Here is a 12,354-nt window from a genome sequence, read left to right on the forward strand (position 1 = left end):
TTGATGCCTTTGAGCTGTGGTGCTGGAGAAGAGTATTGAGAATACCATGGACTGCTAGGAAAACAAACAGTCATCCTGGAAAGGGTTAAACTGGGTGGCTCCTTAGAGGTAAGGATTCTGAGACTCCGTCTAACATACTTTGGACATGTTGTGAGGAGAGACCGGTCCTTGGAGAAGGACATCGTGCTTGGGAGGGTGGAGGGACAGCACAGGAGGGGAAGGCCCTCTATGAGGTGGATTGATTCATTGACTGGGATAATCGGGATGGGCGTGTCAGAAACAGTGAGGCACAGGACAGAGCAGAGTTTAGGGCTGTTGTACATAGGGTCGCTATGAGTCGCAAGTGACTCGACGACACATAACAACAAACAGTCATATGGTCTACTTTGTTGGAAATGGCAAATTTAAGTGGAGTGAAATTTTCAAAATCTATCCTGAAGTATTAAACTGTCAACAATAGGATAATGTCCGTACAACTAAAAGGAAGAACAGGAGGAGCTCTGGTGGTACAGTGGGCCAGCAGTTGTGCTATCATTCGAATATACTAGCTTCTCCACCGGAGAAGATGGACAGTCTCCCATATGACTTACAGCTTCTGAAAACTTCTGGAGCATCATTGATGTGTAAATTCCAACTTAATGGCATATACAGCAACAAGGAAGCCTAGTTATTTAAACTTAACCTGCAAACCACTAATCCTGAAAATTAAGAAAAACAAGATTTTTATGAAATTCCACAGCCTAGAAAGCTCTGGTGGCTTAGTAGTAAGAAGTCGTGCTGCCAACACAAAAGTATGTGGTTGGAATCCCCCAGTTGTTCTGCAGGAGCGAGATGGACAGTCTCTTCCCATGCAACTTACTGCCTCCTAAAACCCACTGAAGGGTCAGCTGTGAATTGGTTCCGATTCTATGGTATCCAACAGCAGGATTGATTAGACAGGTCAAGATGAACTGATACTAGAGATACTAGATATTAGAAAGATACTAGAGATACTAGAGATTATGAAAAGTAAGAGCTGAGTAGAAACCAGATATGGCATGATAAGATTTTATGACTAAAAATGTATTCATTGAACATAAATACCACTTTTCCACAACACAAATGGTGTCTATACCTGTTGTGTTCACCAGGGAGAATATGCAAAAATGAAACTGGCATTATCTGTGGGAGAAGCTCACCATCAGTCAGATCAAGACCAGGGCCAGAACAGACCATCAACTACTCATGCAATGTCAAATGGAAGCTAAGCAGAATGAAATAGAATCTATGAGAACTGAAGTACAATTTTTAGTATGGCATACCTGAATTTACAGTCTCTCAAAAATAGATTTGACACATTGAACACTGATGACTGAAGACTCGATGAGTTGGGATGGTATTTACATAAAGAAAGCAAGAGGTCATTAAAAGAAAGGAAAAGCTAAAGTAGAAGTCAGAGGAGACTCTGAAACTTGCTCCTGAATGTAGAATAGCTGAAATATTTTTTTTTTAAAAAAAGGAAAGGTATTAAAGAGCTCAGGAGATTTTGAAGACAAAAGTACTTTAATGAGATATGGAAAAAACCTGGAGTTAGAAAACCAGAACAAAGACCATGCTCAGCATTTCTCAAGTTGAAAGAATTGAGGTAAGAATCCAAGCCTATCAGCAGACCAATCTATTGTTTTAGTAGAACAAAGGGACACTGTGTGGTTTAAAATCAAGACAAGTGTATGTCAGGGTTATATCCTTTCACCATATTAATTCAGCCTCTATGTTGAGAAAATCATTTCAATAGCATGAAGAACAACATAACATCAGATAAAAGGAAGATTTAGTAATGCAGATGATACAACCTTCAAGAGAAAAGGACTTGAAGTACTTACTGATGGAGATTAAAAAAAATCTATATGGATTATACTTCAACAGAACAAAAATCTTAACAACTGGGCCAATGAACATCATGATAAACTATTGAAGAAACTATTACAGTGTCAAGGATTTCATTTTTTTTTTTTTTTCATTTTTTTTGGTTAGAACCCATGAAAGCAATCAATAGTCATGAAATCAAGCAGTGTAGTGTGTTAGGCAAATCGGGGTTGGGGGTTTCTTTACCGAGTTCAAAAGCAAAGATGTCACACAGAGGCCTAGAATACACCTGGCCCTCTGATCAATGGTGTTTGTACTCTCCTCATATTCAGGTGAAGGCTGGATAGTGAAGGAAGATCAAAGAAGAACCAATGCCTTTGAGTTATAGTGTTAATGAAGAACATCGAATATATGTACTTCAAGAAAAACATCAAACAGATACGTATTAGAAAAAGTTCAGCTAGAGTGCTCCCCAGTGGCAAAGATCACAAGACTTTGTCTCACATATTTTGGACGTATTATCAAGAGGGATAATAATCCCTGCAGAAGGACACCATGCTTGGTAAAGTGTCAACAAGAAAAGGGAAGATTCTCAGTGAGATGGGTTGGCACATGGGCCTTAACAATGAGCACAGACACAGCAAGGATTGTGAGAACTTCAGTGTTTTGCTTTGTTGTACCTAGCAAGGGGCATTATGGGTCAGATCCCAATGGCACTTAGCAGTACTAATGTCCTGCATGAGCAGGCCTGGTGGGTAAGGAGTTGCCCTGCCAGTCCAGAGGAAGGCAGTTTAAATCCACTAGTTTTTCATCTCCTCCTGTGAGATATATAGCCTCTGAAAACATGCTGAGGGGTGGGGTGAACAATGAGTCTAATATGACTCCACGTCAATGAGAGAGAAAAATACACCATGAGAGAAAAGAAGTCAGGTGGGAGATGATTAGGGAAAGCAAAATGTGAAAATATAGGTTTCGTGCAGCAATTATGTAAGAATTGCTTTTAGATAAAGGTGAGTTTTGAGCCTCCTAGGCAGCACCTCCATTTTCTATTGTATCAAACATCCAGTGTCTTATAAAGACAGTTTCACTACATCTGGGACCTGTATAAATGAGTTGTTCTTTCCGACTGGCTTCAGCTATAACTTGCCTTCAAACTCTTTAAATAAAGAATGTTGAAGTTAGACTAAAATAATGATTGAGTCATCTAAATATAGACCTACAGCAAAACATTCATAGTAAATGGGCACACTGGCCTCTCGGTTATTGGTTGTGCTGTGCGCACACACCTTGTTGTATGTGAAAAATTGTGATAGCTGTCTATGCTTCTTTTCTTCCCCGCCCCACCACCAAAATACTTGGAAGTTTTTGTTGATCTTTAGTAAATTTGGCTTTTAGTGAACAAACTAAAATAATGCGTAAAGAAGATTCAGTTCAGACTTTGATTGTTTACCCGGCAGTGGTACATTCTTTTTTGAAACCTAGTGCTGCATGTTTAATTTTCCTCTGCTTTTAAATAGGTTTTTTTAAAATTTGATTTTGTAATGCTGCATGACTCATTCCTGGCTCATTATCTTCCCACTGATCCCCTCCACCCAACCCGTTTTGAGCCAGCAAGAATATGTTAGATGAGAGGAGGAGAAAGAGAGAGAGTTGAGGAAGATAGTACTTAAATCCTGTTGCTTGATTTTCATTGGTTCTCGCCTTTCTTACGGTGGCCAGTCCAATGTGGGCTCCCTGTCAGGTCCCTCCCCTCCCCCACTCTCCTTGCGAGGGGCTTCAGTGGGTGCTGGAAACTGACTGCAGGCAGACTAGGAATCTTTCATTCAGAATGGACGTTAATATATTGGCTAGAGAAGAAAGCTTTTAAAAATGTGCCGTTTGCCTAAATTGCATGGCTTTTTACAAGGGATGAGAGATGCTGAGTGTTTTATATGTTAGCATTGACTTTTTCCCCCTGCTCAGACTCTTTAAGTTTTCAAAAGCTTAAATATAGAGCCCTTTAAAAGAAAGAGAGAGGGAGAGGGGGGAAAAGGAAGCAAGAAGAATTTGTCTGGTTAGTCGACCTCTTTTTAAGAAGTGCTTCATCATCCTCCTCCACCTCTCGGCAATGTTTCTCTGCAGCTCTCTGTAGGTTAGGGTTCTGTGCTGACTGGCAGAATGCTCATTTGTTAGCTGAATAGAGTTCATCAACAGACGTAGATCAATATAGGTTTTATTTCTTTCCTGTGAATTCCAAAATGCCATCCAAAGAGTCTTGGTCGGGGAGGAAAACTAATAGAGCTTCAGTCCACAAATCAAAACAAGAGGGCCGGCAGCAAGATTTATTGATAGCAGCCTTGGGAATGAAACTGGGTTCTCAAAAGTCGTCTGTGACAATCTGGCAACCTCTGAAACTCTTTGCTTATTCGCAGTTGACATCACTTGTTAGAAGAGCAACTCTGAAAGAAAACGAGCAAATTCCAAAATATGAAAAGGTTCACAATTTCAAGGTAAGAATAAATTGTTTTTAACATCTCTTGTAAGAAAAGAAATGCACATTACTTGAAATAGGAATTTTAGAGCAATATCTTTGGATACCTTTTTAAAACCAGCATGATTTCACTAAAATATGCCTGCTATTTTGGGGATAAAAAAATTGCAGCCTGATTATGATTAAAGAATACCTGAATAAAGCTAATAGAAATTCAGATATGTTTTCTCTAATGCTATTTTTAATTATTCTTTTTTTTTAACCTATGTGTAGTAACTGATAAAAGCTTTGACTGATGTTGGAAAGGTCTCCTTTAGTGATGATCTTGGTGTTATTTGTGATGCAAATATGTCTAAGCAATCTTTGTTGGATCTTTCATGGGAGGATTAGATCTCATCTCAGTGCCTTTCTGGTAGAAAGCTTTGGATGTAAGAGGCATGCGCTGCTGCATCTGGATTGAGCAGATGGTCTGCATTTCCCTTAGTTTCTGTCCTTTCTTCTCTGTTAGTGAATTGACCAGGATGAAAGGTGGATGGTGACCATGGGGCTGCTGATGCTGCTGACACGAGCAGCTTCTCTTCACTTCTTGTGTATTTGCTTTCACCTTTGAGTGTATAGAGTTTTAATTATTAATATGTTTAACCAGCCACACCTCAATCTTTTTACAAGTTTGATGTATGTGATGATTAAAGCTGTGTATAAATCGTGTATTTATGGCATAGTACAATGCCTTGAAATTCTGTCCTTTGCAACTGAATTATGAGCACATGAGTCTGCATAACGAAAGCCAGTCCCACTTAGGTGAATGTACTGGCATTTCCATGGTAACTTCCCAATAGTTACACAACTTTGCAATGAAGTTCTTGAGACACAGATATTTTCAATTTATGCAAAGTATAAAAGCTTTTGATATTATAAAGGGAGTATTTTGTTTCAAAACGTAATAAAAATTTAAAATTCTGACCTTTTATTTCTTACTCTTTTCTTCAAAACACATTTAGCACTAAGAATGTACCAGGCTGTGTACTAAATAGTTTCATTCCAAATTTGCAATTCATCTTTTTATGACAGCATTTGTTTTACTCAAATGCAAAATACTAATCTCCCAATATGTTCTGATTTTTTCCAAAATGGAGGAAAAGGTGATAAATTTTAATTATAAGATCATTTTGAAATAAAGGATAAGTTATTTTAAAAAGATGTTTCAAAAATGTATGCTCAGATTTCTAATATTTCAAGGCAGGACACAAAGTGTTTTCTTTTTCTCCTGTAAATGTATTGCTAAGGACCTATCCCTTTCAGCCACTATCTCTGATTTGAAATGAAACTTGAAAGGACTCATAAGATCAGTACCTCCCTAGCAAACCCAGAATCATGCGTGCATGTTTCCTCAAACACATCTCCATTTAGGAACCTAAACAATGCATCCAGATTCCTAGGCCTTGGTTTTCTTATTACATGGTGTACAACCTCATTTTGCAGAATTTTCAATAGGAATAGAGCCTCAAATAGGTTCTTTTGTAAATATAAAGTAGTATATACCTGTTTAATCACAGTAATAGCCATTTAGGTTGGGAACTAGGAAATTATATTCACATTGTTTAAAAATAGTGACTTTTTATGTATCGCTAGGAAGATATTTTACCCTGTGGTTTGATGAAGCAAAAATAGATTAATCTATTCAGGATACCATTTCAGAGCTAGATCCAGTTCATTGAGAATGCTTTGTGTCAGTATTGATTAAAAGTCATTCATAAGACTATTCAAGGATTTGCATAAACAAGAATATTTTCTAGAATCTTTCTGGTTTTGCTTTATCTTCCATTTCTTTATCAGTTTTAACTTAAGAACATAACTTCAATGAGTAAAATTTATACAGCCAGAAGCTACTGATTGGGATTAGTTATGACTCTTAAACTGGTACACAGACTTGTTTTGTTGCCTTAAGAAACACCTTGTAAAATGTAGAAAATTCTCTGAAATGTAGAAAGTTCATCTTTCAATCTGAAAATTTAGGCCAAGACAGTAAGCTATAGTGTATATATATATATATATATTTTTTACAGTTACTGGTAAAGTCAGAACTCTTAGAACTTTACTTTTCCCATTAATTTTCTGTTATTTAAAAAATGTTGTTTGTGGAGTGGCATTATTTTTTTAAAAAAGGAAAAGTTTTTTCAAAGAGTGTAGGGGAAATTTTATTTGAGTTCCCAGAACATCCTCTGAAGAATTCAGAGTCTGTGACCAGCACACTTTTCTCCCACACAGATGTTCACTTGGAAGGTCACGGTGGCCCATGCATATGTACAGTTCAGAGATTTATTAGGGGGGAAACTTTGATCATTTACATAATGATAACCATCCAAGTGATCTTGTCATTATGATAGCTCCAGGGTGATAAAAGTGCCCAGCCATGAGCCCACTCACCAACTTCATTTCACCCTGGTTTTCTTTCCTGCCTCTTAAATTGCCTTATTATATAACGTTGCTCTGTGACATTGAACAGCAGCCAGATCTCTTTTCAAGGGATGAGGTTAGAATATCTTCTTATACCTTTGGTTAAATTCACTCACCAAGTCAAAACAACAAAAAATTTCAACTGGATCTAACTCCAGACATGCTTTTGATTTGAAATTTTCTTTTTTAGAAAAAAAGAAACAGGAGGGCTTACAAGTTTTTTGTTTGTGTTATGTAACATAGTCATCAGCCTCTCTTACTTCCTGTTATTTATGAAGATTTCATAGAGAATATGTTTCAGGAAAAATTATAATATTCTCTACAGAGATTACCATATTAGATATATATATTCTACACCCTTACAAAACCCTATAGGATGTCAACATAAGTTAGAGGAAAAATAATTTTAAAACAGCTTGATTAGTCTCTCATTTTAAGAACTACCTTCATCGTACTAATACACACATACTCAATTCCTTGAACAGACTTTTCAGAAAAATTTTAAATTGGTTTACATAGAGCCATTCATGTGTTTCCTTCATGTACATTGAATAGACTTTTTAAAAAAATAGTTTTAATTAAAAGTAAAATACAGGCATCCTATCAAGGCTAATGATCTCCTATCATCCTAAGGTAGGGGATGAAATGAGAAGTAAAGCCCAGATTTTACCCTCTAGGAGCTTGTATATTGTTTGTCTGACCAGAGACAATTTGCTTAATGTCTCTAAACTATGACTTCTGCTACAGAGAGAGTTTCATTTTAGCAGTGCCATCCTGCTTGATTTCTGGTCCATGTAGGTCTCAGTCCATGCTAGCCACTGATTTTGTTATTCCACGGTACTTTTAAGTGGATAGATATGGTAATTTTTTGCCTGAATTCATACAAAGAAATACAAAATTATCTAAATGTTGGGGTTTAGTGATGGTGGTGGTTTTGCCCATGTGCAGAGGACATGATGTGATTGTGGAGGCTGAAGAAAGCTCTTCTATTCTATTCTGGCTCCTAGGCAGAATTAGATGTTATATAAGAACATTTGCATTTTTCATGCTCCACAGGAAACAGTGAAATACTCTGTATTTCTTTTACCCTTCAAATTAAACAGTAAATGTTTCGTGTGGTACGTTGTTTTATTCAAATAATTCTCTGAAATGCATATCAAGATTAGCTATAATAGTGGGAACAGAGGCACAGCTTTCTACACAAGTTCAATCATCAAAAGAAAATAATGTTAGAAATTATGGAGAATTCATACTTTAAACATGGTATGATTTGGTTGGATTTTTAAAGTGGACATTTAGAGTTTCAGATATTTTCATTTTGTGTATATCCGAAAGATGCATCCAAAGTTGTCCTAATAGATTTAATGTTGTCAAGATAATATACAGTGACTCTTCAAGTGTGAATTGACACAATAAATAACACTTCAGCATGAACCTTGTAATATTTAAGAAGGTCATTGACAACCTATTAGGATCATAGTGTACCTGGCAGTCCCAGCCAGCAGACCAGATGCACTCCTGTTAAGTAAATGGAAGGGTTGTGGTGACCAGCACTTCCACTTAATTTTTTTTCCTTCAAGAGACACAGGCACATTCAAGCCCTGTAATCTTCAACTTGATTTACATTTGAGAAAAGTACAAAATAAACCAACAAATAAGTTCATGTACTTCTAAAATTATCTGATGAGATAACATCAGAAGTATTACCTCTGTTGATTATTACATTTTCATTATTAATACTTTTTTAAAGACTATGGAGGGACATATTTCTAATTAGTTGACTTGAAAAAGAACCAAAATAAATGCCATGAAAGAATATTTTTTAAAGCGAGTTATATTAGCAGTTAGTGAAATGTCATATTCAAGGACAGCCCCTAGCACCACCTATTTACACCATCAGATGTCACAATACCATCTGCCCTTTCTTTTATTATTTTACCCTTTATCCCCCAGAGTTTGTTTAATCATATTCTAAGGAGTTTTTAAAATGACATAAAATCAAGATGCCATCATGTTAGCTGATATTTTTTGACTGAAGAATTTGTTTTCAAATACTTTTTTAAATGCTCAGGAATTTCTATACTGTTTTGAATCAAGTGTAAAATGAAGATAGTTAAATGCAATATGACATTATTTAGGAAAAGGCTCTTGAGCCTACCTCATTGTTAGCTTTAACAATCATGCCACTCAACATGGTTTCTCTTGTGACTATGAGCATGAAATATCCAACATAAGCATTTCAAAAGAATAATATTTTCTTCAAGTAGTGTATTAAGTAGATTATATGTATGGGTAAAACAAAATCAGAGTTTCATATTCTGAATGTGGGTCAGTTGCTAGAGAAGATAAAAATAGCAAAACTCTGAGTATAGTGTGAGTTCTTTGTGCCTAAGGCAGTCAGTCATGGAAAGGGCTAATGGAGAAAAAGTAGGAGATTGGACAAGACCATCTGAAAGTCCCTGTAGGCATTGTTTTTCTATTGCTATATGGCTTGGTACTTATTAGGTACTGTGGAAGCCAAAAATCATGAGCAGCTACTCCTATTAATGGTAAGAAGGATGACAGAGACCTTTCATGACCTCTTGCCTCTACACTGCCCCTCAACATTGTGGTCCTCTTAATAGCCCTAGTTTACGGTGCTTATTGGGAAACTGGTTCTGATGCTGACTGAAAATCTAGACCACTAAAGTCATCAGAAAGCCCTGCTGTTACTAATCTGTGAAGAAAATTTTCACAAGGTTCTTGTTAGTTTGTTCATAGTTACATGAGCTTATTTATAGCCATTTTATGAACTAAAAACTGAAACTTCTGTACTTAATTGACAAGAAACCCATAGTGTATTATTCTCATAGACCATGACCTTTAATTTTCAAAATGTTCCATAATCTGTGTTTAGTCACCAAATTCCAGAATTTTGCTTCTTCCCGTTGAGCTGCTTTGCTGTTAAAAATTAATATCATATATTATATTTCTTCTATTAAAGATGTCTAGTATATCACTTTAAAATTTATTAGGTCAGAAAATCATACTATGTTGGAAACATTCTCCTTTCCCCAGTTCAGAATTTGTAGCAGTAGTTCCTGCCATGTCCACCTGGGCCCAGAACTGAGTCTTTTAATATGCATGTGATGAGTCACTGGTGAACATGTGAACTAAATCTTCAGAGAAAATCAGAAGTCCCATTAACAGTATGACACATCTCACCCACTGTTACTCTGTTAGCAGATATGTTATCTATTTATCTATTATTTATTCTTTGGCAGCTATTATGAATTTATACTTTTTTCTAGACGTGGGAGGGATATAATAATATATGATATATGGTTCTTGACTTTAGAATATTTACATACTAACTGAAATATCAATACGAGAGGATGGATATAATTATATATAAACACTAACCATCCAAAATACCTGTTATGTGACATGTATGTTTAATAATACTGTATTTTTCATATTTCTATATTTCATATCCAAAAACAATGTTAAGTGTTTATTATCTAAATGACATCTTTACCTGATTAATTTGACAGCAAGAAGTAAGTGAACTACCTAAAGATTAGGTTAAAATTTGTGGAGAAAATTGTAAGTTTATCTCTCCCTAAGAGCTAGTTGGTACAGTACTCAGTATCCTATTTCATTCATGGATTTAAAACACAAACAGATAAAACAAACCATTAATAAAAGAGAACCTCAAGCCTAGCTTTACAGTCTAGCTTGTGGCTGTCGCTTTTAGACACCTTAAGGAGTCTAGCTTTCTCTTACCACATCCACTCCTCATTCTTTATTCCCAACCACTAACCTCAATTTGTCAGCTTCTGGCAGACAAGTGTATCAAATGTGCAGTTGATTATTTCTAGCTTCTATATCTGTCTGTGTTCGAGGCTACCAGCTGTTCTGCGGGAGAAAGATGGCAGTCTCCTCCCATGCAATTGATTGCCTCTGAAAACCCGCCAGAGGATCAGCTAAGGGTTGGTTCTGACTCTCTTGTAGGCAACACACACACACACACACACACACACACAAACTTATCTGCCTACCAACTTAATGTTTTTATCTCTAGATATAAAATAGAGAACTAGGTAACCATATGTGTCTGAAGAGCAGTAATCACGTCATAGGGGCACGGGAGCATCTCTGAAAGGGCCAGAGGGATTAAGAATAGTACAGTCCCTTACCACTTTAGAGCAGAAAGCAGAGAAAGAGCCCATAGCTCAGCCCCATGGTGCCTCTAGAGCCAAGCAAGAGATTTGTTTATTTGTTGTTGACTCACAGTTGTAGTACTGACAATGGGGTTTATTAGGGAAGGAAGTTGGAGAGTCGGAGAGGCAAAGAATATCTCACAGGGTAAGTCCAGGCATAGTAAAATCCCCTGTTCAGTTCAGCAACACAAATTCAAGAAGCCTCTAGTTTTCATAATTATCCAGTACGCTTTGCCTCAGAGCAGTTATAAGTCAGCTTCTCCTTCAAGCATCCAGCAAAAACAGCAAAACCTTTAACTGTGGCCAGCACAAATGCAAGAAGCCTTAGTTCACATCTTGCCACAGTAATACCACAGTTGCTCCACCACCATCACCAAAGTCTATCTGGTCTTGCACCAGTCTCCCTTAAGTCTTGCCCCTCAAGTCTTGCTCCCCAGGGTGAGAAGCACTCTCTGTCTTATCCTTATTCCATTGCTGTTGATCATTTGCACACCCACATATCTGGAGCTAAGGTAGCAGAGACCAGAGAGAGCTGCCTGTAATGGCTTTTTTTTTAAAAAAAAAAAAAGCCAGTCTTTAGGCTAGCACCGCAGTGTGACTCCTGCATTTCCACAACAGCATGTTAAAGTTATAAACCCATATAGATAGAATATATACTGCACACAAAACACACTTTTTCAGGAATTCTGTAAGTTTATGTCTTCATATTATAATCTTTGATTTTCAAGACTTGATTTTCTAGATTTAGGACATTCAGAATATTCTACAATATGTCATTTTAGAAGTTACTTTCAAAATAATTTGTATCATAGATTCACTCTCCCACTCTCAGTTTAATTGAGGAGTATGCCTTAATGCTCTTTTGTTTATAATTTAACAAGAATAATGTTGTACATAGGGTCACTATGAGTCACAAGTGACTCGATGGCACATAACAACAACAACAACAACAACAGTGTATATTTAATATTATATCTCTCCAAGCCTTATTTATCAATACCTTATATATCATCTTTAAGGATTAACTTTTTTAAACAAAAATATTATTGCATTATGTAGGTGTATATATACAATAAAAATGTATTAGAACAGCGTAAGACAAGGGCAAGTTGAAGTAAAATGTTATAAGACTCTTAGACTCTGGAGTGGGCTATGATAAGTTGAGATATCGGTTGAGGTTCAACAGCAAGAAAATAAGATTCTCAATAATGGGCCAATTGACAGCATGATATGGAGAAGAAATTGAGATTGTTAACAGGTTCAGATTGCTAGGTTCCATGATCAACACTCTTGGCACCAGCAGTAAGGAAATCAAAAGACAAATTGCGTTAGTGAAAACTGCTATCAAGGACCTCTCCACTGCTGAAGAGTAATGATGTC

At 36.6% G+C, this 12,354-nt stretch overlaps 1 protein-coding gene across 2 annotated transcripts in view; it reads left to right on the forward strand.

Moving 5' to 3' along the window:
- The window catches only part of CHN1 (chimerin 1), a 286,931-nt gene that overhangs the window by 203,225 nt on the left and 71,352 nt on the right, over window positions 1-12,354 (forward strand). Inside the window, exon 7 of one of the 2 annotated variants that reach the window (XM_006878816.1) lies at window positions 4,257-4,334. The exons of the other annotated variant lie outside the window; for it this stretch is intronic. Within the exon in view, the coding sequence (XP_006878878.1) occupies window positions 4,257-4,334 (78 nt within the window). The remainder of the gene's footprint in view (window positions 1-4,256; window positions 4,335-12,354) is intronic. 2 annotated transcript variants of the gene reach the window in all.

Source organism: Elephantulus edwardii, unplaced genomic scaffold, assembly GCF_000299155.1.
Source record: "Elephantulus edwardii isolate Elephantulus edwardi_28Jun2011 unplaced genomic scaffold, EleEdw1.0 scaffold00001, whole genome shotgun sequence".
In the NCBI taxonomy this organism is placed as follows: domain Eukaryota; kingdom Metazoa; phylum Chordata; class Mammalia; order Macroscelidea; family Macroscelididae; genus Elephantulus; species Elephantulus edwardii.